Here is a 26,490-nt window from a genome sequence, read left to right as displayed (position 1 = left end):
AGGTCAGCAGTTTCATATCTACCCGGCGCTCCTTGGAAACCCTATGGGGCAGTTCTACTCTATCCTATAGGGTTTCTATGAGACAGAATTGACTTGACATCAACGGGTTTGGGTTTTTTTTTTTTAAATCACCTTTTAACATATATAAGTTACTTATTCATTAACTCTGCTTCCCCCACTAGAACACAAGCTTTATGGGGACAGAGATTTTTGTGGTTGTTTTTCATCTGTTTGGGTTCATTGAGATATCCCCAGAATAGTGCCTGCCACAGGGTAGGTGCTCACTAAATTTTTGTCGAATAAATGAATTTATTGATTAGCACCTTCTCAGCATAAGATACCGAAATGATTCAGTTTGTTGCTTTTATCAAGTGCCATATCTAGTTGTGGAGGGGGTACGATTCAAGAAAATCAGGATATGGCAAATTTCTACTTTGTTCTTTTTTATTATTAAAGTATGGGGGAGGCAGATATTCTGGTGGGTTTTTGTTTGTTTGTTTTGTTTTTTTGCTGGAAAGACATTTCTAGCTTTGTTTGCATGTCACAGCTCCTTTCCCACCCACCCTCTCCCTCCTGAGTCTGTGATCCCGAAATGCCTGTCCCTGAAAACCCTGAGTCCCTTCCCAGGGGTTGCAGATTATTGGCCCATAGACCGGATTTAGTCCACCAGTATGTTTTGCTTGGCTTGACCCATGTAGTATTGGTTATTTGGTTTTGTGTTTTTGTTTGTTTTACACGGTACTTCTTAAAATAATTACTTGCCAACATTTAGAATTCACATATTTCAGATGAGAATGTGGACTTTGAGCTTCTTTTGAAAAATTTGAAGTTCTGATAACATTGGGCCTATCTTCTCACATGGCAGCCGACGAATAGAATTGAGTAGCTGCGGACTCCTTTATAGCAGGCCTGAGCTCCTTTGGTGTGACAGCCTAGCCATTTCACTGATTTTATCTGCCCTAGCCCACATAGGGATCTGACTTTGTAGCCTTTTAACCGAATACTTTAAGTTATATTTAAGCCACACTTTTGAGAGATTGATGTTAATTTTCCTATAGCCCTGGAAACTTTTTGTGGCTCTTTTTCATTAATAACCTAGTGCTATTGATGTTGGTCAGAGGAAGCAGCAATTTGAAGAGAGAGCAAAAGACGTGAAATGTATTTTAGCATTTCTACATGTGTTCATTTGCTCATACCTTTTTAGGCTGTCTTAAGCCTTTAGCCTCCAGCCCCATGGCTGCTATCAATTCACATAATGGCCTTGTACAATACAAAATGCACAGTGAAATACCACAGGTAAGAGTTTAGACATAAATAATCTTAGGATTGGAGGGCTAGGAAGCTGGGGGGCGGGGTGCAGCTGAGACAAGGTGAGAGAAATCATGATAAATAGAAAATTACTCTGTAAAATGCCTACCACAATTCGTGTCCTTAAAGCACCTTAAAAATCAGTTTCAGAACAAAAAGTAACTACAGAATTGTATTTGGCTACTAACCAAAAGAAAGGTTGGCAGTTCAAATCCACTGAGAGGTGCCTCAGAGGAGAGCCTGGTGATCTCCTTCCAAAAGATCAGCCACTGAAAACCTGTGGAGCACGCTTCTACCCTGACTGGCACGTGTGGGGTTGCCATGAGTTGGAATCGTCTCAATGGCAACTGGTTGGTTGGTTGGTTGGTTGGTTGATTTTAGTGATGCTGAAATGTAGAAGTCTCGGACTACTTACTGTTTGAGGTTGTAAAGCTGTCAGGTATTGGTCAAGGAAAAGTAATGTATTTTATGAAACCTCATGTCATTGGTGTCATGGTAACTATTATTTATCTTCTCTTCCTCTCTGGATAGGGAAACTACCTAAGACTCTGGTTTGCGGGGGTGGAGGAGGGCGGAGAAACCGTGTCCCTCTGCCTTCTACCCTGAGGCACATTGGCATTCCCATTAGAGAGCGTCACAGTTCAGTGCCCCAACTTATGTTTTGTGTGGCTTTGTTACATTCTTCTGAGTGTCAGGGGAAAAAAAATTCTTTTTAAAGGAAAAAAATAAAACCTGAATTCCCTGGTGTGACTTTGGGGGACCGGAATGCCTTACTCCGCGGATAAAAGATTCTATCGTTCTCATTCTGTAAGAATGCATTTCAGGCTGCTGCTTTTATGCTCAGGTAGCAAAGGATTTTATGACTTTAACACCTAATTTCAGAGCAAGCAATTAAATCATTTAGTAGCCAGAGGACTTGAGGTCAGCTTGTGGAAAATGGACATGATCTCCACTAAACTCTTTAGAGAACCAAGAAAAGAATCAAATATGTCCTGATCTAGGAGTTCATGTTCTGACTTTGTATACTGTGGTAGCCACAATACCACAAGGCTTACCAGTGTGTCTTCCTGACACATTTTTCCCCTGAGGCACACGATGGCTTATACCAATATCATTATATCCTAAAATAGTCTTAGGGTTTGATTTTAAAAATCACACTTCCATCAAACTCAAGGAGAGAAACCTTCTCTCAAGAGCCAAATGAGCACGATCTATATAGTTAATACCTCTGTTTTCTGTTATACTTTCTTCTGAGGCCTGTTTCCCTTTGGTTGGGAAGTGGTATGTGTCTACAGTAAGCACCTTTATTTATAAGGCTAGTTTTTTGTTTTTTTGTTTTTTTTATCAGATGGCAGAAGTGAAACCAGTGAAAGTAGATGTCCCTTGTTATATGCCTAAGCAGGTAATAGTTGAGTGATGGAATTACATTTTCAACTTGTCATCTGGATACATCTTAAAAACTTTGTTCGTACTTCTCAAAAGGCTAGTTTGGGTTCTTTTTGTTCCTGACTTTTGGGAATACAATGACCCCATTCAACATTTTTTGTTGATGGCCTCTTACAAGAGGCCTTTTTCTCTTTTATGAACACCTGGAAAAAGGATAGGACATAGTAGCTCACAATGAGTATCTGAATCAGGCATTCTAGCCTGGGTGTTCTTTACCTCGCTTTGTGTCAGAATCACTTGGAAAACTTAAAAAAAAAAAATACAGATTCAGCCCAAGTTTCTTTTTCTTTTTTTTTGGTAGACTTCCCAAGTGATTCTAATGTACAGCCAAGGCCAAGAACCCCTGACAAGCCTGTGCGTGTTCAAACTCTTTCCCCAGATCCCCAGAGTTTCTGGAAGTACCTTCAGGGCTGCCTAAGAGGAAACACGTGGGTGGGGGACAAACAGTGGAAGGGGTTCTAGGCCCCCCCACTCTCCTCTGCCATCCCTATTCCTTCCTTCTGCCTGAGCAGTTCTGCTTTTATCTATTTTATGTATGGGGTTTCTATGCAGATTTCATTTGTAAAAAAAGGGGTTCCACTGCTTTGAAGGAGAAAGTTCTTTACCTGTGGTTCTAGACATAGGTATTACGCAAGAATGGCAACACAGATGTTTTAGATCTGATTTTCAGGGGTGGCAGCCACTGAGTCCTGCCACAGAATCTGTGTGTCATGTCGCTTCTGAGGAATGTAGAAAAGGAGAAGGAGCTCTAGTAGGAAGAGCCTTACTCCGAGTGAGAGAAGCCCTGGGCAGTTAAAGTAACTTGTCAAAGTGGAAGTCAGAGCAGAGGCTGCAGGATGCCTGCCAGAGTATCTGATTGATCACAGTGTTTTTGTTTTGGCCCACATGATGACTTTTTTTTTTTTTTAGACTGGCTCTGTTCTCCAGTTTACTCAAGTCCCCAACACTCCACATCCTTTATACTTTCCACTCACTCGTTTGCTTACCCTGAAGGCCTGGCCTCTGAAAGCCTTTGTGTTTGTAGACCCTAGAAAGCAGTTTACTATCAATTTGCTGTTTTCAGAGATATTTCATTTGATCATTCAAAATAGACCGTCTGTATTTGATTGGTGCAGATACTGTAGCCTCCTTGTCTGCATCTCCGGAAAGACGCTTCGGTTACAGATACATAGCAGACGTTGAAATCTTTTTATTGAAGAATGATTATCTTATATTCCTCTTCCTCAAAAAACAACAACAAAAAAAAAAAAAGTTAACTTTTATCTAAGAGAATAGCTTGGTCGGTATTAAGACTTTATACTAAGTACCGTATATGCGTAAGTACTATATTAAATCTATTTCCAGAAAGCCAGAATGGTATACCTGTCTCTTGGTGGGCTGGATTTCATTCCTTTGGTTTATTTTTTTCCATCTAGGTCAGATCAAATCTGATTAAAATTATTCTTCTGCTTTATCTTTTATTATTTAAACACTCATTGCCCTCCATGGTCTCACTAATGGACTAATTTCCTGAAATTATAAATTGGCATGCTCTCATTTCCAGATTGCAGCCTTTCTCATCATTTTTCCAATTTTTTTTTTGACATGCTTGTTTTATGCTGTATCACAGAATGGATTTCCTTGTGTCCCCTTCTCTGAAATCATTTGTCCCCTTATAATTAATGAATAAGCTGAGCATCCAAGGATATTTATCCTAATGGCACCAATCAATTTTTATATTTTTAAAAAGCAACCATGCCTTTTTTTAAAAAACGTTGGCAAGTCAGTTTTACTTTTTTAAAAACAATAGCTATAGCTCATTTCCCAAAGCAAATGAGTAGGAAAAGTAAATTTTTCAAAAAATTCCTATAACAGTTCTATACCATAAAATTACTATTGAAATTATTGCCAATTTTTTGGCTACTAAACTCTTTCTTATTAAAATTAACTTACAACTTGGACCAGAAAAGTATAGAAAGAGCATAACTTTAAAACATACAGCATAACTTTTTTTTCTTTTTGTAGCATTAATCTTATCACTGGTCATTTAGAGGAACCAATGCCAAACCCCATAGATGAAATGACAGAAGAACAAAAAGAATATGAAGCCATGAAACTTGTCAACATGCTTGATAAACTTTCCAGGTATTGTATTCCCATCCATTTTTCGCTTGGTTTCTAAAAATGTTCTATTTCTTTGTCTCTCTCACTGAGAGTTACCATAGAACAGCAACTCTGGAAATCCATGTTGATTGGAACAGGGTGGCCCAGGCAGCAGTAGTTCAGATCTCTCTTGGCTACCATGGTTTTTCTACATGTGCCACTTCTGAATGGGCATTCTTCAACATTTAAATCCTCAAAGCTAAGATAGTAAATACTAGACCACTGCAATATTTAACCAACTAACCTCCCTGTCTTCAAAAAGATGCTGTGAGTTAGGTTCAGTGGTTTTGCTGCTGCTTGTATTTTTGTTTTAGTCTGTTCTGGTTTTTGTTCCAAATCATGATGCTTTTTTTTTCTTTTTTTTTTTTCCATTTTTGATGTGCAAGTTTGCGATTCTGCCTTTTTGGGTTGCTGCTAAAACCAAGAATTCTAAAATGTCATGCATTCAATGGGAAAAAGTGAAAAGGAATAGCTCAAATGAAGGATTTTCTGAAAGCAGGCACTTGCTTTAATTAGGGGTTCTAAAAGCATGCCCCCTCCCCCTCTTACCTTATACTTATTCCCCTCCAAAACTAGTCAGTTTTAAAAATAATTAAGTCAAATACATATTAATCAGCAACTAGTCATCCTTGGAGGAGTTATTAGAAAATATTAACTCCTCTCACACTTGGGTGAATTATTCTATTTTCCATTCATACATTGAGTCGCTGTCTCTTTTAAGCCATCTTGAATGAGTGCTTCTGTGTGGTGGTGGCAGCTGCCACTTAAAGGTGAATTTCTTCTGGTCATCTCATTTTTCACAAAAACTATGTAAAAGCTAGTATCCTTCAGTCAAGAGAAGTAGCAACTGGGAAGAGGAGGCTGTAAAACCAGCCACTAAAGGGACAGATAGAAACAAAACACAAGTGGAGGTTAAGGGGCACAGCAGTAGAAAAGGATAAAAATAAGAGGCTCGCATGAGGAACATGACAAGTATGGTTGTTCAGACACTCTGCAGTTGCCGAGACTGAGCTCTAGTCAGATGATGCTAACAGTGTGTTAGAAGTTGTTTAGAAATAACTAGCCTCGTTATCTACAAAGCTAGTATGACTAGAACTGAGTGGATTCCAGTCAGCCCTTTTAATTCTTCATCTTTTCCCAAGAAGGTAGAAATTAACAACTAGCTGGCTGTGTTCCCAATCTTTAGAAATTATCTGTTTGGAAATGACATTCTCCGTACCTTTGAATAGAATAGACATGTTTCTCTCCTGATGGAACTTTTATAGTCAAAGAGAAGATACTAAGAGGGCAAACCTGTAGGAGGCAAAATAACAAGTTCTGAATGAATATATAAATAATAAGATTTGTGCTTGGCTACTTCCAAAGGACCTGATACAGCTTATAAATGAAAATGTAGTGATACAAGTACAACAGTTAGGATGAAAACCAATAGAGCCCATCTGGTGGAAGCTAGAGGGAGAGGTATTAGCAAGTATTTGAGAGAAGCATATTAGTCTGCTAGGACAGCAAACCAGTTAGGTTGCATAAGTTTTATTTTCTAACCAACAATGTAAGTTCTTATAAGATAGATGCTATTAAAATGACCAGTGTACTCCCTGGCGTTGCCCTCAGTGGGTAAACTCCAAGCTAAGAAAGTAGAAGATGAAGGAAAGAACTGCCTAAGATATAATGCATTATTATCCGGGAACTCAGTTTACTGATAGAGACAGCATCACTGCACAAGGCATCCCTGTAACAGGGAAAGAAAATTAAGGTGCTGGGTCCTTCTCCTTTTAATCTCAGGGGAATCCACATATTCTAAAAGCTGCCAACAAATAAATACACAAACAACACGTCTGAAATACCCAAGCTTCTACCTCATTTAAACTGTGCCTCAAAGAAGATGCATATTTACCTGGAAACACCCAGCAGATGCCCAGCTCAGTCTGAAGGTGATACTGATTTTTATGTGTATAATGCAGAGCAGATATGTCTTGCGTTGGCTTTTCTGGTACCAATTTTGCCATTAAGGTTGAAGCAGAAGGCAACCTCGAGAATGGCCCTGAATCATGTAGACCTTTTGCATGACGTGTGGTGGTTTTTTACATTGTCTGCCTTTGTGTGCTTTCTAACATTTGCTCTCACTAATAACAATCAATGACAAAACTGTATGGAGATCAGCAGTGGGCATTCCAAAGCAGGAATGCAAAGAATGAAGCCATTCTTTATGTATCTTACATGTTTGTTGTGCTGTATTCCTCATTAGTCTTAAGTTTCTTCTCTCTTTTCACTTTTTTTTTTTTTTAAGATAAAAAAAACACCATAAAGCCAAAGTAGACTAAATTCAGCACGATTCAGGGAATATGATTAAGCAGCTACTCTATGCAAGGCACTGTGCTAGGAAGCTGGGGGAGATTCAGAGGTGAACGTGACAGTCTCTGTCTTTGGAACACTCATATCCTTATGGAGGAGATGGCTTGGATCTGTTCTAGAACACAGGGTAGAAGGAGTTAGTGACAAAATGAGATCTATGTTGAACTGTGAGCACCCAGGAAAAGGAGCAGTTCATTCTGTCTGGATGAATAAGGGACTGTTTCACAGGGAAGGTAGCATTTGTGCTGATACTTGAAGTTTGAGAGGTTTTTAATAGAAAAGTGGAGAAATGACCAGATAGAGGCAAATTTACTCTTGTTAATAAGTCTTTGGTATTCACATACAGCATCTTTCTTCTAAAGAACCCGGGTTATTTTATTATTATTTGAATAATATATGTTATCAGATTTATCATTAGGGGAAGCAAGACCCAAAGAATTACCCAAAACATTTCCAGGCTAATGACCGATGATAACCCATTTCCTTTAACAGTTTACAGAGTACTTTCGAATATATTCTCTTTCTAGCTTCTTAATAAAGTGAGCCTAGGAACTTCATTTTCTGGAACTCAAGGCCTTTGCTCTGTCCACTGTGCTACTGTGTCTGTCTGTCATAGTAAGTGTTTGCCAGAACACTTCCTAATCCTCTTCAGCATTGTACTCATTGGTTGGTTCCCTCAGCTGTCACTCTTAAGGATGTTCTGCATTCAACCAAGTCTTTAATGTGCTAAAAGTGTACTGTAGCTTTGTCTGATTAACTTTCCTTTCTGAAAACTGAAATCATTTTCTCCTGGGCCTGAACTGAAAGGCGTGTGAGTAAAGGATAGGGTTGGAGGTGACGTGGCCAATGAATGGACACTAGACACTTCCTTTTTTCCGTCCATAGGAGAGCACATGTGAAGGACCTGCACCAGGATGGTGGTTAGCAACAGTGGCCCGTGCCAAAGCACTTACCAAAGTGATGACTAAGGTTGGTCATGCCAAGTACTATTACTGAGCCTGGTGTAGGGTGTAGATGTTACTCACTACCAATATCGTTAAACCACCAGTGCAGAAATTAGAAGGATATTTCCGTGTTGCCTCCATACTAGGCATAACCGCTGCCCTCAAAGAGCTCACCACTTTAGCAGCTTCATCTCAAATAGGTTTCTAAGGACACTGGAGAGATTAGTAGTCAAACATTTTCTTCTCATTGAATACAGCCATCTTAATAGTATTCCAAATGATTGTTTTTTTAGTATAAGGATTGTATTTGTGACAGATGTAGGCAAGGGGATTGGCAGTAAACCTGGAGGTCTTAAGAATTTGAGAGTAATCTGAACCCCTATAAATCCCATCATGTCTAGCTAGTACAGTGCCTTGTACCCCGTGGTTTCCCCAGTGTGTGATAATGAAATAAGGACAACATCTGATCCCCAAATTTGAAGGTCAGTTTTTTGCTGTATAAAATAATCTACATGATTTAAGACTTTAAAGTGTACTTTGTCAATTCCATTTCATGGCCAGATATAATAGAATACAGAGCTGGAAAGGAATTCCATAAGGTACTTTGTTTGGGCCATGATTTAAATGGTGGGATACGTAATTCCTTTAACATATAATGATAATTGTAATATTTATCAAAATAAGCATTAAGGCCTGAGGCATGAGATTATGGAAAGCTTCATTTGACATTTTTAAAATGAGAGCAGAGGTGGAAAAGGAAAGGAAATTCGCCTGCGTCTCTACCTCCTCTTTCCTTCTCTGAGTCGGAAAGAAAAAATAATAAATAAGCTCCTGCAATACAAGCAGGAGACTCAAATGGGGATTGTGTGTGGTTTAAGCAAGTCCAGTGTGGCTAATACAATTGCATTTGCCTTAGCTACAGCACACAACTCATATATAATAAGGCAGGCTCCTCCAGAAAAGGGGAGAGAGGATTGATTGGCTTAAGCTTTAACTAACCAAGGGAAATAACATTTCAAGTTTCAGTTTTGTTTTGATTTTTCTAATCACCTTTAGTTCCTTAATTGGAACCAGAACCGATTAATCTTCTGCCCCACCCTTACCCCATCCTAGAATTTTTATTTATACAAATAAAAAAAAAATTTTTTTATAATAATTTTCCCATTCCTTAATCAGTAATTATTTTTCTGCCAGCCATCAGGTACTATTTGGGGCATGGCTTTCATAATAAATATAGGCACCAAATATAGAAATAAACCAAAAAAAACCTGTTGCCATCAAGTTCATTCTGACTCACAGGGACCCTATAGGACAGAGTAGAACTGCCCCCTAGGGTTTCTAAGGAATGGCTGGTAGACTCGAACTGCCAGCCTTTTGGTTAGCAGCTGAGCTCTTAACCACTGCGCCACCAGGGTTCCAAATGCAGGAATAGTTCCCTTTAATGCAGAGATTATTTTTAAACTGAGGTAGATGATTTATGACTGAAAGGTAATAGATACATAATTTTTTTGCTTATATATGAGTTATGTAACTCTGTTTACAAAAATACCAACTGTGATCGTACCTACCTTTGTGATGAGTTAGTTCAAGCAGAAGTTCTCCCGGTGCAGTTCAGAAATGTTATCCAGTTTTTAAAGTATTGTGAGATCTATTATAGGTACAAAAGTATAGAAATCTTAATTGTTTCCATCAGAAAACCCTTAAGATCTATGCTGTCCAAAATGATAAACACTAGCCATATATGACTATTGAGCACTTGAAATGTAGTTAGTCCAAATTGGGATGTCTGTAAGTATAAAATACCAGATTTCAAAGACTTAGTACAAAAACAAAAAAATATAAAATATCCTATTAGCAATTGTTTAATATGTATAACATTTTGAAATGATAATATTTTTATATATTGGGTTATATAAAATATTAAAATTAATTTTACGTATTTCTCTTTACTTTTTTAATGTGGCTAGTAGAACATTTAAAATTACATATATGGCTTACTTTTGCAGCTTAGATCATATTTCAGTTGGACAGTGCTGCTGTATACATCCTTAAAATACACTGTTAGGTTGCTTGGAAGTTCGCTTAAGCGAACGTGGCTCCAGCAAAATGTATGCACCCCAAAGTGGAAGGGGAAGAGTAATTCAAGAAGCTGGATATTGATTTTGTGTCTTTAGGTTATAATGGGCCTTTCTGCTAGCTAGACACCTCTAAGCAGGATGTTACGTTATCTTTGTATTGACTATTGGTAGCCATTGTCCTTTAGTTCTGTAGTACAAATGGCTACTTTGAGATCTTGGCTTAAGCAATAGCTGGAATGGCTTTTGACAGTTAGAGAAACATGAAATATGAATAATCTCCATTGGCTGTTTGCTCCCTTAGTTACCCTCTTTCATTAACTTTTAAGTCTTTCTAATTGTTAAGAAGAGCTTGTAAGAACTGCTGCTGCTTTATTCTTCGGTGTCAGTTGGCGTGCTGACCTCTTATTAATATTTATTTTTGCTGATTTGGACAATAGGGCAGAAAAGTTCTGTGTACAGATTACTGAAAAATAATAATGACCACCATCATTTCAGGATAAAACTGGATTTTATCCTTCCAGCACTATCCCTAACCTCTTTCTGTATATTTTCTTGATTGTGCTGTTTAATGTGAGATGGGTAGCAAATTTTTAGAAGCTTTGCATGTAATCTTCTAACAGAAATGAGTACAATAATAAACAACTAATATTTATGTAGTGCTTTGAAGTTCGAAAGGTGTTTCCATATACATTATCTCCATTCATCATTGAAACAGCCCTGTGAATTAGATAGGGCAAGAGGTATTTTATTGAGGAGTAAATGGACCAGAGATTAAGTGACTGACCTGAGATCAGGCATCTGATTAATGACACAGCCAGGACTCAGTTCTCAGTCTTCAGACCCCAGATCATTGCTATTTTGAAAAACTGACCAACCCCCCTCAAAAGTTTATCCGTCTTTGATTATTTTAAATAACACAATCTAAATTTTAAATAAATGCAGAGCGTAAATATAGACAATAAACGTATTTATCTGAGAAGAGAGTTACAGTTTAGAGGACATGCATTCCTGCCCTTTTTTTCCATAGTTGAGATCTTTGACCTTAATTATTGACCTCAAATAATCAGGTCAGGCGCTAAGTAAATAGCTTAAATTTAAAAAAATTTTTTAAAGCTTTATGTGAAGAAAACCAGTAAAATTTCTATCATAATATGTTAATACAAGGTCTTTTCAGTATTTTGAAAAGATAATGATGATGGGTAGTCTAACAATCACGTACTCAATGGGATCGCGATAAGAAAACCTAACTTTTAAAAGGCTTTTTTTATGGGCCTGTTTGGACAACTCCCAGTTATCTTTGCAGAATGGAAGGACGTGGTGGTATGGACAATACGCCATAGCCATTCATTTTAGGAGTGAGATTTTTATGCTACAGATTTTACCTTCAGTTGTTTCTAATCCTAAAACCTAATGATCAGGGCTGAGGGGGAAGGATGTCATGATTGTTTTTGAAAAACGCAGCCTGAAGAGCTAACATTAACAATGGAAAAGCCTCTATACCCCTCCTTCCTGCTGGGTTAGTGACTTAGGAAAAAATCTGTATACCCAAACCAGTCAGCACTCAGAAGCCAAAAAATGAAAGATACAGTGAAAGATTAAGGCTCAGGGTCCATGCCCAAAGGACACTTCTCGTAGTATACAGCTGAACATGTTAACCAGTCCCAATGGTTACAGTATTATTTCTGTGAGAAAAAAAAAGGGCAAAAACATTTATAAGAATGTCACAAGTTGTTGGGAAATCTATTGCATTTCAGTGGATTATGGACTATTCCAGTGATGCTGAAATCTTGAAATAAAATGCACTGCCAGACTGGGAATTATAACAAAGACTACAGAGCTTCCTTATTGGGGCTATCTCAGGCCCCATTCTTGCAGGCATTTTTGGAAAAGCTCTGTGTTAATTAAAATGCTTTATTTATATACTAACTTCTCATCCCGTCTTTTAAATGTTAAAAGGAATTAATATAAAATGGCTAATTTAAAATGTCAGGGTTCTTTTTTCCAAGCCAGCCTTACCTTAAGAGCAGAAATCCCTGTGCCAAAGAAATGGTTCCAATTATCCTGTCTTGGGTTTTGTTATATATTGTACAGAAGTCAACAAAACAGTATGTAACAGAAACTGCCTAAATAGCAGCCACCCTCATTAAAACGGAGAATAAGCAGGAGGTGATTGAAGGAAGCAATGTCTGCTACCCTCCTCGCCCCCTTTTCTAATCATAGAACAAAATATATTACATAAAAGGATCGGAACTATTATGCAGTACTCAATTAGAGGGAGGTGAATAGGTCTCTAACGTGCTGTTTTATCAAAAGAGCAGACTGGTGTTTGCATGACTGTTGTTTCATTACAGACCCTGTCATTAATTCCATGTGTCAATACTGCCCTGTAGTACACAGAGCAGACAAGAAAGAAGAGCCCTTGAAAACAAGGGAATGATTTTTGAGTCGTTATCAAGCTAAGTGGCAAGCGGGAAGCTGAAACTCGTATAGGTAAATTCGAAGGGACTCTTGGGAGATCTGCAAGTGGGAAACAAGAATGCATTTTACCAACTGCTTAATTATGTCCTGTTTTTCAACAAGTACACTTGAATTGAATGCTTTGTTTGTATTGCACACACACACAAAAAAAATGTGCTGTGGGCAGGAGTATTCTCTTGCTTTTAGGTCAAGTAAGGTTTTTATACACATACACATCTGGCCTATTTGATAACGTGCGATTGGGTACGTTAGTGTCCGAGCCCCAATATTGCACTCTTATTTCTAGGGGGAAAGAGTCACGTAGAAGCCAGAAGCCCTAAAAAGTGGGACTTTCTGTAAGGTTCTGAGAAGTTATATAAGCCCAGGCATCCCAGAGTACCATGCTTACAGTGAAATGGTGGCTCGGGAAAATACTGAAATATATCTGGAAAAAAGAAAATTATAAATATGGTATTAGGCTCGTAATCTCCCAGCCCTAGATCTTTAAGAAAATATTTTTGGTTTCTATTAGCAGTCCCAAGGGTTAGGCTGGGGCACAAATAGGGTTTTCTTACTTGGACGTGCTTTATCTGTGTCCTCTTGCCTGGCCAAGCCCTTATAGATTATGGTTCCTTATCGTTTAGTAAGATCAAATTTCTAAATGATGTTTCGTTCCAGTTGAACATTCTTGGAGGCTTATCTCTTCCCTGGCCAGATGCCTGATCAGATGAGAAGCCCGCCATGATACTGTCACAGTGCCTAGAATGGGCTCTTTATCCAGTAGACATCACTGTACTTTTTGATGATAACGAGGGCAGTCTTAACATGTGTTAAGGCCTGTGTATAGCATTGAAGGTAAGTATGAAGGAGTTGTTGCTATGTGAATATCTTAATCCTGATGCACATTTCAGTATACAGTATCTCCGTTTTACTCTGATACACGTATGTTTGACACCTACCCGGCCTATTTAGTTGGGGACCTCCATAATTTAGGGCCAGTAACTCTTCATGAAATGGCCTGTTTATTGAGGGCCATGATTGAATTTGGATCCTTCCTTGTAATATTTGCCATTGCTCTGATTGACCTTTGTAATCACTTTAATCATCCACTGGTAGTTTTGCAGAAAGGTTTGTAGTCTTGGTGTACATCAGTGACAATTGGGTGGGATGCTATGTTTCACTTTTAGGCCTAGAAGGTATTAAACGATGGCTTAGCAATAATGAGTTTTAGTGTCTTAAAAGCTTAGCAGCTTTTCAAATAGATCAAAATTATTGAGTAACCTAATACTTGGACTCTTAGAATCTTGGGGGTCATCTTGTCCAACCCCCTCCTTTTATAGATGGGGAGACTCCAGCTCAGAGAGGCAAATGACTTGCCCAAGGACACCCAGCAAGTTAGTAGAAGATCTGAAACTAGAATCTATATCTCCTGATGCCCCAGATATAAGAAACCCAGTCTATCCCAATTAGTATTTGGGGATTCTAGGCTGTGTGGTAAAATGGGGGCCTTACTTCTTTCTGCCGAACTTTCAGAATGTCTGATGACATTGATTCATCAGAGAAATAATTACAGTTAAAATAATGAGAATGATTCCTGATATACGGTTCCCAACGATTCTACATTTATGCTTTGGCCCATGTACTGTAATTATTGAGTACCTACGGTGTGCCCCATCCTTACTAGATACTGGCAGATCACAGCCAGAAAAGACATGGACTCTGCCCTCAAGTTGCTCACTGTCTAATAGAGAACTAGAAATCCCTGGGAAGCATTATGCAGAATTTCCTGTGGAATGCTGACTTCTTTCCTAATTCTGTATATCTTGTTGATGAAAAAGAATCTTTTACCCAAAGATTTAGCTTTTCTCTTGTTCATGGTTTTGTTATTAGAAGCCCCGTAAGGCACCATGCCAGTCCTCTCCGTGAAAGTGCAAGATGGTATCAAGTGCAACTAAATTTAGTTCACAAACACTTATTGAGGATCTGCTGTCTGCAAGGCACTGTGCTAGACACATAGGGATTAAAAAAAAAAAAATTTTTATTAAAGCATAGAACATTTTGTTTTTAAATATATCAGAGCAATATTATTTCATAGCTTTCAAACCTTGTAGTGAGAATTATTTTTAATAAACATTCTTAAATGTGGGGTCCTTCAAATAGAAGACAAAATACCTCTGTATTCAAATCCAGACTGATCAGCCGAGGATTCAAAGTCTCCATTCAAATCCTCTTCTGTATCCCATATCTCTTTTGAGCTTTCTTTTCCCTTTACCTCAGCCAAGCCAGCCTGGTTGCCAATCCCTGCACATGACTAACTCTTGCTTCTGTGCCTCTGCTTGACTAATTCTTCTGCTTCTGGGATGCTTTTCTCCCCCACGAATCCGTGTCCATCACTGTCATTTCAATCTGGCCCTGAGTCCGTCTCCTGCAAGGAGCCTGTGATCAGCATCTCCATGTCCTCCTGTCTCCCTCCCACATGTTCATAGCCCATACGACTGGTGGCTTAACATTTCTGTGGTATTCATTAGATCTTCCCATTCCCTGTCCACATCTTGCTGATCTAGATACAACTGCTCTTATTCAGTGAAACAGTCCAGTGTAAACAGGTGATTTGCCAGTCCTTTCAGGGGTGAATCTCTGTATCAAAGATTTCATTTTGGTATTTATGGGCCGCTGGTTGTAGGATGGAGAGAGAGAGGGCCAGAAAAGTTAGTATGGGGGTATGAGAAGTAGACCTGGGTTCCATAAGAAAAAAAAGTCACATATCTTTAAGTGGATCATCCTTCCATTTCTAAACAGGACAGGAAATCTCCTTTAAACAAATTCTGTATGCAAAAATGGTATATCGATGAACAGTCAAGATAGGGAAACCAGGGCTCTCCGCCTGTTAATCATCTCAAGCTTGTTGACCTGCTGTTCTGTAATTCTTTTAATATTGTTCAATGTGTGTGTGTTTTATCTTCTGAACTGACTAAAAGCCTCTTGAGGACAGGGACCATGTCTTTTGTTTGCTTCTGCATATTCTTCCTCCACTTACTCCCAAAGAGTGTCCTAAGTAGGCCTGGGGAAACCTTCCCTCTGCAAATAAAGGACAGGAACTGCAATTTGTGGCTTCAGCTACATTCCAACCACAGCACTATGCACTTTAGATGTCTAATGGCCTTTTGCCCTCCTGACAACTCAGTGAGGTGGGTATTCCTCTCCTAATTCTGCAAAGAAATTGAAGTTCAGAGAGTTCAAGGTTCGCAGCTAGTGAGTGGTGAGTCCAGGAGTAGAACCCAGGTGTGTCTGACTCTAAAGTCTATATGTGCTTTTCTCTATTCCACAATAATAATAACTAATATCTAGAAGTTCTTTATAGTTCACAGAACTCTTTCATCTACATTATTTTTATTATTACAACTTCTACTGCTGGCTGCTGCTGCCATTACTCCTTACATCATCACTAGGAAGTACGTAGAGTTAGTGCTATTATCATCATCCCCATCTCACAGATGGGGAAACTGAGACTTGGACTTGCCCAAGATCATACAGCTGGTAGTTGGAAGAGCCAGGACTTCAGACAGACTTCCTGGCTCCATATCTTTTTGTTCTTTCCACTACAACACATCACTGCCTTAATTCATTTGTACAAATGCATGAAACCCGTTTCCACTGACACTTTTCCTGCAGAAATATCAATAACACCAGGTACCTCCTGAAAACGTAGAAAAGAAAGTAGTTCATACCTTCAGAGGAGCTTCCATTTTAATGGAGGGGTGATACAAAGCACACAGGAAATAAATGCTTGTGAAGAATCAGTTCACACTTGAGAATTAAAATATGGGACCGTTTGTTCCATAGATGAATTCCCATAGTTTGGCAATAAGACTAATATAATGTTCTTAATTATTTCTGTTGCAAAATTGGATTAGGGAGTAGGGATGAAGCCAACGGACCTGATTTGAAAGTAAACCTAGGCTTGAATAAGGAAGTGCTAGGTATTTCGTAACAAGCTGGTTGACAGCTTGTATGGCTGCCAAGCAGTGTTCTGTTATCAGAGAGATGCAGCAGTATTAGCTGAGTGGTGGTAGCCTATTCACCAGCTAGTCATCGTGTCCCTGGTAGAATTCCTCTAGTCCCGTCTGCCATTCCTCTCTCTCCTGTCCCAGTTCTTTATCCCCTGCCCCACCTGACTGTGCCCTCACTCCACCAGCCCCTTTAGACCATTGACTTTTCTTACATTTCTTAATGTTTCGCTCCCAGCATGTTGTCCCCTTCTCCTCTTACCAGCTGTTAATATACAGTATCCAGTATCAGAAAGTCCTTCAGCACAATCAGAACTAGGAGAGTACATATTGTAAAATGTAGACACGTAGTGTTATCAGTGCTAAAGTGAGGTTTTAATGGCAACAGAATGTCTCTAGCTATCCACTGAGCATTTCAACCTGGTTGTCAGGCAAGCACCGCAAGCTCTTCATGTCCTAAAAGATACTGGCACCTCCCTACCAGACCTGCTCCATCTCCTGTGTTTATTGTCCAGTGAATGGTATCACCATCCAGGTGGTCATCCAAGCTGGAAGCCGCAGGGGCACTGTGCTCACACTCCTTCCCCAGCCCCCTACCCTTCCAGTGGGTCAGCAGATCTGCCTGAGAAAGGCTGCCTTCTCCTTCCACAACCACACCTTAAATCAGCTCTGTCTTCTCTCACTCCCACTATTAGGACCTCCTAATCGCTTTTCTTTCTGCTTCTAGCTTCTCCCTATTCCAGTGAGTCTACCACACTGTTGCCAGAGTTATTTTCCCATAAGACAAATTTACGAGGCACTCCTTACATGATAAAATCTAAGGTCCTTAATTTGGCGTTTAGGACACGTTACTGTTGTGCCCCAAGCTCCCCTTGCAGCCTCATCTCCTGCCACTTTCACCAAACATCACCATTCCCCAAACACTGGGCCCTTCCATAGCTTCACGAGGGCACAGAGAGAGAGCAGATGAACTCAAACGATCAGAAAAGGTCTGCATACAACCCAGCATTTACACATTGGTGGTGCCTTCCCCACCCTCCTCAGGCAGTTTGGTCTACACTTCATCTCAAGAGCTGTCACAGTTCTTTGTTCATGATTCTGTGACAGCATTTACCCCATTATGTTTAAGTTCTATCTCATATATTTGCTTCACCAGCTCCTCTCCCCATGATATGACATAATTCCTGGCACGTAGTTATCAAACATGAGCTTTGAGTGTGCTCCTCTAGTGCAGTTAGGGCAGTTAACCCCGATGTGGTGTGCTGGAAAGAACACTGGACTGGGACTCAGAAGATCTATGTCCCGGGTCCGGCTCTGCCACTAGATATGTGACCTTGGGTAAGTCACTCAGTTTCCTTAGTAAACAAGGGGGTTGGACTAAATGATCCCTGAGGCTCCTTTCAACTTCAAACTATGATTATGACCCAATTTCTTGCATCAGGAAACGAGTTTCCTGCTTCATAACATTCAGGAGCCTCCACTTAGCCATTCAGCCATCTACATTTCTCAAATCAGTTTTTCAAACTCTCAAACAGTCTTCTGGTGCTGGCAGAGCTGCTTGATTAGGCTCCTGTTGGCTTATCCCGGAACCACTGAGCTGTTCTTACCCCTCCCCAGATGTCTCACTGTGCCTCTAACACCATCGCACTGTTGTGTGGCTGGCCCTGCTGGGAGGGAGCCTGTCTTTGTGCTGGCCTAAGGCAATGACAGCAAGGAGGCAGGGGGAGAGGAGGTTTTATTTCCCTTACGTCTATATCTCAACATTCCAGCAGGTGCCACAGAGGTTCTTGGTCACAGATGTGTTTTCAGGGGTTGATGCCCATTTCTGTGAGAAATATGTTCTAAGCAGCTCCTGTGCCTTTTCAAGGCCATTCTTAAAGTACTGCTGACATTTTGGGGGTGGGAGGAGGACCGGAGTTAGTCAACTCAACAGTACATTTGCCATAATCGCCATGTAATAAATAAGAGCCTGAAAAGATTAAATAAATCTTTCCTAATGCTTTTTGATTGGCTTAATCAATAATTAATCATCTTTAGATGAGGCTGTAACTTGTGGAGTAGATATAATTGGATTAGCTGAAAAGAGGCAGTTGGGGAGCTTTGAAGAGATTAAAATGGCTGTCAATCCCATAATTAAACTGCCACAAACAAAAGCAATGGTGTTAAAAAAGAGAGAAGGAAAGAGAAGGGAGTGGGGAGAAAGTTGGGGAAGGCCATCTGATGCAACAGACATTGATGTATCGCTGGAGATTGCGGAAGCAAAATCAGATCTGATAGATGTTTTCCCCTGAGTGAAAAGCATGCGTGTTAAAGCAGCCATTTAATTGTATGCCTGGTCCACTGGGGCAGGTGAAGTTTTGGCAACTTTACTAAAACAAAACGAATCCACGAAAAGGGGGGAGAAAAGCAAATTATTAAAAACAGAAGAGACCTGCTCCTTGTCCTGAGCCATTTAGACCTTCACTTTTCATACTTTTAATTGGCTTAGTAGGTTTGGCCTGTGTGAATGAAATCTTTTATCTCCCTCTTTTTCTTTCCATGTCCCTTTCATCTTTCCTGTTACAAACACACAGAGAGCTTTAAGAAAAATACTTTGGTTTTTAAAGACTTCTTTTTAAAGGATGTGGATCTGGGTGGGGGAAGGGTGTGTGTGAGATGCTGGTGAATACTTTTTTTTTTTTCTTTTATCTCCCTTTCCAGAGAGGAGTTGCTTAAACCAATGGGCCTAAAGCCTGATGGGACAATAACGCCTTTGGAGGAGGCACTCAACCAGTACTCCGTCATCGAAGAGACCAGCTCCGACACAGACTGAGAGTGTCACCTGCTCAGCTCTCACTGTTGCTTTTATCAGCATCTTTTCTCTGTAGCTCCAGGGGAATCTTTGCTCTAAAACATTTATGCCCTTGCTTTGGCTAGAAACACATTAACTGGTTTACTCATTGAGAATCCAGAGTATTTAAGAGGTGATCCTGTGTTTTTTGCAATATCGAGGCATTCGTACAGAGCTGCAGTTAGATGGAGTTACAGGGGCTAGAAGCAAAAAAAAAAAAAATTTCCATTTCATCAGCATGAACCTGAAGGACGTCTTTCTATAAAGCAGCCCTGGTTGAATCTGGCAGTTCTGTTTGCCAAGATTCCTAGCAGAAGATTGAGCTGCGTCCTCCTCTCGTTTGTGTGAGCCGCCCTTTCTGAATCTCTCTGGCAGACGGAGGCGAGTAAGAGACAGAATGAGCCTGGTAAAGCAGGGCTGAGGCAAGTGACTTGTTAGATCAGGACTGACTATATGGAAGCCAAGCAGCTGTTCCAGGAACCTAGCACCGCTCTTCACTTCATTTCAGTTTTTTATAAATATACAGAAATATACACACACAAACCCACACAGAGCCCCAGACTTGCAAACTGAGTACACTGTAAGGGTTTGTATGTCACGTATCAAGAACTTCAGAATACATTTCTCCCTATAAAGAATTATAAATGATGGTTTAGTTCCCAGGCAGCTACAAATGCCTATTTATTTCCTCATGGACCCGAACACTACTAGTACCATAGAACTGAACCGCCATCTGTATCATTGCATGGGGAGCTGCATTCTGAGGGTTCACTCGGGATGCCAGGAACACACACCTACCAACCCAGCAGTGGGAGTGGAGACTCCCTGAGCAGTGGGGGTTGTTTCGTGGCCTCTGCTGGGGGCGGGGAGGCGGCAGCACCCATTGTACATAATAGGTCATTCATACGTCACATGTTGTAAATTGGGGACTCTGGGTGTGTGTGTGTGTATGTGTTCTACCTTACTACCATATGTGATCAGTTTAATGGTAACTTTATTTATTTAAAAATGAGAAGAAACAAATAGTTACTATTAAACTGATTCAGGTTGTTTATTTTTACATTTAGAATTGGTCATATGAAGAAGTAGAAGATGAACCATGCAATAGACAGTGGGCCTAGTTGATCAGTGGCTAAAGTTGGAAAGGGGTGGGTTTCCATATATATATATATAAAGATATATATATATGTATATATATACGTACATATATATATAGAGATATATAGATAAAAAAAGGTAGATAGAAAATGTGCTTAACCACTGCCTTTTAAAACTTTAAATTAAATAAAACATTGGGGTTGATTCAATTTAGCCATCTGTGTGTGTTTCTTTATAGTTACATGGGATAGACAAGACTGTCACAGTTCGTGCTGTTTTAAAGGGCTTTTACATCCATTATCTCATTTATCATCATAATAGTCTTCTTTAGGACAGGTGAAGTCTGTGGAGTAGTAGTGAACATGTCATTTGTCTAGAAGTCTCTTCTCTGGCAAAGCGTCACATCAAGAACTGAGTTTTAAAAGGCCTCTGAGCTGCAGGAGGAGGCATGACAACATTGCTCGAAGTCGACTCATAGGAGAGATCTCCCCGGGCTCACTCCTCATCTCTTCACTAAAATTTGCATATATTTCTGACATTTAGTTACCTGGTTTTCAAGCCCACTGAAAACGGCAGAAAAGGAGGGCTGCTAGATTGAAGGTAGGCATACTGGAAACAAAAAAAAAGCCAAGAGAAAACTGGAGAGGGGGCCGGGGAAGAATGACAGACTATTCAAGGCAGAGCAAGTCAAGGAGTATGTGTTCACCAGAGGACACCAGCTGACCCAGAAAATGCCTCTGCACAACAGTGTGGCCATGGACTGATGCTCAGAATGATGACTGTGAACTTGAAGAGAATACAATGCATTTTAGGGTTTTCATCCACCCGAAATTGTTGGAGGAGAGATCGTGGGTAACCCATGTTTTAACTGACTCCTAGTAAGATAAACCTTGGCAATTCATAATTTTAGATTAAGTGAAACATTTAGAAAAAGAATTTAAGTATTTTTGTTATTTCCTTCTAAAAATGCATTTTTAAAGTATTTTTATAATTTCTACAATCAAATAGCTTTGGCATGAGTGTCACCTAAATGAAGACGTGTTTCGTGAAATGACATTTTTTTCAGTCTTATGCAGTGTTCATGTTTCAACTGTCATGTTTAAGTAGCTGTGCTTTTCTGCTTTCGGTGAGTTCTGTTTCATTTTGAGTTTCCTTGGGCAGGGCTGACAAAGCTTTGTTTTTGAAGAGAGAGAATTTGCAGGGGTCGGGGTTGAGAGCGATCTCTCCAAAACCTACTTCCTGAGTTGCACACAGAGAACTAACATCTACTGAATGCTTACTATGTGCTGGGCTTTTCATGTGTGTCCTCTCGTGTAACCCACATCACCTCTCATTAGAGGTCACCTCAAGAAGGTGTGAGTCAGTTACCAGACGTCAAATAGCTAGTCACAGTCCACCTCTGGCAGGCCTGACTCCAAGCACTGCTCCCGGTACCACACTGCCCAGGCGGGCCCACACTGTGCCTCCTTAACACTGTGGAATGCTGGGAGCCCTACCCTTGAGAAGAGTGGGCTGGGGGAAGTGGTAATTCTCAGGCCATTTTAAGCAATAACTTTCAGCAGAACTGGTTTCAAAGACCTTTTTACACGAGGATGTGACCTGGAGCTCTAGTATGGGTGGGGAGCTTGCTCAGTCAGCACTGGATTTGAGGACGGGGAATCCCTGAGCACAGGTCAGAGATGAGGGCTGCCAGCTTACCCCAGACAGCAGTCTGGCATCGGTGGCCTTCTGCAGTGGAGAGGGATCAGAAGACGCTAGACAGCACACTTTGCAGGCTTCTCTGTGGATACCTTCTTGACTTTTGAAGCAGGGTATGAAGGAGTGTGTCCTAGAACAAGGCATTTGGGCCTCTTCTTGAAAGTAATAGGCATTTGTGGCCCTTTCCCATGCCCACTGGTCCTGGGAGCTGGCAGGGTGAGGACACAAGCTGAGGCAGCAGTGACCCCAGACAACCCCTTTGGACCACGTCAGTCTTGGCTGCCTCCCAAGTACCATGTATCACCTGCATTGACTTCCTTTTTTCCCCTGATTATAAAAGTGGTATGTGTTCATTGTGGAGAGTTTGGAAAATGCAGAAAATCATAAAATCAGTAAGTTACCCCAAATCCCACTACCCTGAGATAATTCCTGTTAATGTTTTGGTGTATTTCCTTCCTGTACTTTTTCTATGCATATATAATTTATTTTACTACAAGATTGGGATCACGCCGTATTTACAAATTTGTATCCTGCTTTCTTCTTTAACATATTGTGAGCATTTTCCGGTGTCAATAAATCTTCTTCAAAGAGGAATGGCTGTATGATATTCCGTTGTATGAACTGTTGCAAACACTGTTGAGCACCTGCCTGGTATTCTTCCTAACGGAAAAGACATCATGAGCTCCCACCACCAACCCCCAAATAGAAAAATGTGCCTGCTGCCTTTCTGGAAGGCAACACAAGCCTTGGCAGCACTTTCCAGGAGCAGGGAATAGGATGGCCCGGGAGGAGCAGACGTGCCTCACCAGACAGCACCAGTCAGGCAGAAGCCTCGGCAGCACGATCGTTAGTCGGCTAGATGACATGCCCAGATAATTCTATAAGCCTTGTCAAGGAGAGCTGTTTGAAAGAAGTAAGGCAACAAGAGGAGTTAGAAAAGTCTGCACGAAAAAAAAATGTCATGTCGAGGGCTGTGATATGGACTGAATTGTGTCCCCCCAAAATGGGTTGTAAATCCTAACCTCTATATGCCTGCGGTTATAATCCCATTTGGGAGTGGGTTCTGTAATGTTAATGAGCCAGGGTTAGTGTCGGTGTATCTTGAGTCAATCCCTTTTGAGATACAAAAGAGATTAAACACAAGTTAGAAGCAGAGTTGGGGAAGAGAGATGCAAAGGCCGATGAAGATCGCCCAGGAGCAGAAGCTCAGAAGAGACAAGGACTTTTCCCCCAGAGCTGACAGAGAAGCCTTCCGCTAGAGCCGGCACCCTGAATCCGGACTTCTAGCCTCCGAACTGTGAGAATATAAATTTGTTAAAGCTACCCACTTGTATTTCTGTTATAGGCTTTGTGGTCCAGTTACTGGTAATTTTCTTGGGGGTATTAATTCACTGTGATTCCAAGGGGGGGGGGCGGGTACAAGGATGGGGCACAGCCGCCGTTATTCTTCCAAGAAAAGCACGGTGACACCTGTCACACCTATTGGCTATGGGGGAGCAAGACATGGAGAAGGATCAAATAAATGGTGTTCCAAGAGCAACTTGGGTGGGTGAGGGGAGACGAATTTTAGCTGCTGTGAGAAGATTTTGGAAAGGGGAGAAGTTTTAGGGTTGAGCGGGAGTGACTGACGTACTACGCTGAGCCCCTTGGGCCAGGCTATCAGACGCCAGAGCAGCCTTCTCGGAAGGGAGGGCACGGGGGGAGAATGAAACCTCAGTGTCCTACGGCATGCGCTGTATGTGATGAAGAAACTTACTCGTTCCGGTATTACGTAGCATTCTTGGGAGAACGGAGAAAATAGCCACTCCAGTAATTTTCTGAGCTCTGTGGTTCAGATGAACCCTGGTTGAGAAAGCCTATTCTAGAGAAATAAAATTATTCTCCAAGTCTTCTGGATTCAGGTTGATGTTAGCGCAACACAGTGAAGATGCTGGGCCATGGTCTCCAGCTGTACCCAAGTCTCCCAGACCTTACGCCTTTTCTGCACTGAACGTGACAGTAACAGCTGTGTACATTTACTTCAACACTTACTGTGCCGGACACTGCTCTGCCCTTTACGTCCATTTCCCCCATTTAATCTTTGTAGCAGTCTTATGAAGTGCTATTCTAATAGCCCCCATTTGGCAGACATGAAAGCTAAAGCGTAAAGATGTTCAGTTCGGCGTCACAGCACACAGCCAAGTAAGTAGCAAAATGTGAACTCAAGCCTGTCTGATGCCAGAGCCCATGTTGGCATGAAGTGTTTACTATTGCTTTTGCAATCAAAAAAATTCATTTGGAAGAAAGAAGATACCAAAAGAGACTGAAAGGAGAAAACCATAATTGGGAAAATAACTTTTTTCTCAATCTCCATTTCTGTATCTCCACTAGGCATAGAATACAGAGTCCTAGTCAGGCCCATACTCATAATAGGCATACCAATCCATGTCAGTTTACACGTTTATTGGGCACCTACTATGTGCCAGGCACATAAAGTGCCCAGAGTGTGAGAACTCCATAACCAAAGCCTGTATTTAGTGTGCCAGGATGCCAGGAGAAGGTGTGGCTAATACTGGCCAGGACTGTGGGGGCGAATAACAGTTTCATAGAAGGTGGCATTTGAGCTGACCGTGAACTTGTCACGTACCCAAGAAAGGGTCTTCCGGCCAAAAGAACTGGCTCGAACGAAAGCTTATGGACAAAAGGCACACAGTGTGTTTACAGAACACGGGTTAAGTCTGACTGAAGGGTGAACGGTATCACATATCGTGACTGGACACAGGAGGAGCGGCATTTCAGGCAAGGAAAAGACACCAGAAAGATGACTCTGGCCGCAGTGTGGAAGATGGATGGCGTGAGGGACAGACAGTCAGAAGAGAGGCTGTTGCATCAGTGTTACGGGCAGGTTATCCAGGGCCTAGTCTCCAGCAGTGGTGGTGGACATAGAACGGAGCCGATGGATTCACAAAACACTTAGAAACCGGAATAAACACAATTTGGTGTTGGAGACTGGCAACAAAGAGGCTCATTTGAACTCAGGAATGAGAATGACTTTGGGAAAAGATAACCGACAACGCTGGCTCCTAACCTGTGAACTCTGAGCAGCTTTGGGTTGGGGAGTAGGAGGATGGAGCTAAGAGTTATTGCAGAGTTCGCAAATTTGTGTGGTCACCAAGCGTCATTTATACACTGAATAAGCCGTGTCTTGGGCATGCAAGCACTCCTGATTAACCACAGTGTGTATGTCGATGTGATGAACAAAATAAAAATTCACTTAAGCATTGCTGAATTCAAAGTGTATCCTTTTGCCCATCTGTATTATTTCAGTCAAAATACGCTACTGATAAACAGCTATCGTGGGAAGGAGATCGTTACGCATTCCGGGGTTTTAATTTTTTTTTTTCTACTCGTAATTGAAAAGATTTAGAACTCTTGGTAGCAAGTATCAGAAGCTCAGGCTAGCTTAGTGATGGAAGAATAGTGGGGTATCTTTTGTAAAGGAAGGAAGAGATGAACAACCAACCTGTGGAAAGACTGGAGATGTAGCTGGGTCTCAGTTAAACTGAAACCTGGGACTCATTATATTACAGGGAGAAAAAAGGAATTTATAAAATTCTTTCACAACAAATTATGGCTTTTGAGCCTGTTGTTTTATTTTCAAAGTTTAAAAAAAAAAAAAAAACCTTGTTTGGAAATAGGCTCTTTGAAGATGTAATCAGTTAAATTAACATACCAGAGTAGTTGTTGTTAGGTGCCCTTGAGTTGGTTCTAATACCAAAAAAAGAAAAAAAACTGTTGCAGATGGGTCGACTCTGTCTCATAATAACTCTAAAGGACAGAGTAGAAATGCCCCATAGGGTTTCCAAGGAGCGCTTGGTGGATTTGAACTGCCGACCTTTTGGTTAGCAGCCGTAGCTCTTAAGCGCTGTGCCACCAGGGTTTCCCTTACTAATTGACACCCTTTATAAAATAGAACAAAACACTGCCTGGTTCTGTCCCATCCTCACAGTCGTTGCTGTTTGAGCCCATCATTGCAGCCACAGTGTCAATCCATCTCGTTGAGGGTCTTCCTCTTTTCTGCTGACCCTCTGCTTTACCAGGCATTATATCTTCTCCAGGGACTGGTCCCTCCTGATAACATGTCCAAATTA

General features: G+C 40.8%; 1 protein-coding gene across 7 annotated transcripts in view; it reads left to right on the top strand.

Moving 5' to 3' along the window:
- The window catches only part of RIC8B (RIC8 guanine nucleotide exchange factor B), a 137,016-nt gene extending 113,268 nt beyond the window's left edge, over positions 1–23,748 (top strand). Inside the window, exons 9-13 of one of the 7 annotated variants that reach the window (XR_010321704.1) lie at positions 4,759–4,878; positions 8,134–8,217; positions 12,661–12,760; positions 13,406–13,582; positions 19,435–19,547. Coding sequence is in view for 3 of the 7 variants with exons in the window: in XM_023539157.2 (XP_023394925.1) it covers positions 4,759–4,878; positions 19,435–19,546 (232 nt within the window). In the remaining 4 variants the exon portion in view is untranslated. Of the gene's footprint in view, positions 1–4,758; positions 4,879–6,678; positions 6,828–8,133; positions 9,979–12,621; positions 12,761–13,405; positions 13,583–19,434 lie in introns of those variants that run through there. The other 6 variants (XR_002783674.2, XR_002783682.2, XR_002783680.2 and 3 more) reach the window with 6 other exon arrangements.
- Positions 23,749–26,490: the final 2,742 nt, after the last annotated feature.

The sequence above is a fragment of the Loxodonta africana genome, chromosome 4, assembly GCF_030014295.1.
Source record: "Loxodonta africana isolate mLoxAfr1 chromosome 4, mLoxAfr1.hap2, whole genome shotgun sequence".
Classification (NCBI taxonomy): Eukaryota; Metazoa; Chordata; class Mammalia; order Proboscidea; family Elephantidae; genus Loxodonta; species Loxodonta africana.
Note: the sequence above shows the minus strand (reverse complement) of the source record. Positions and strands in the feature narration are given on the sequence as shown.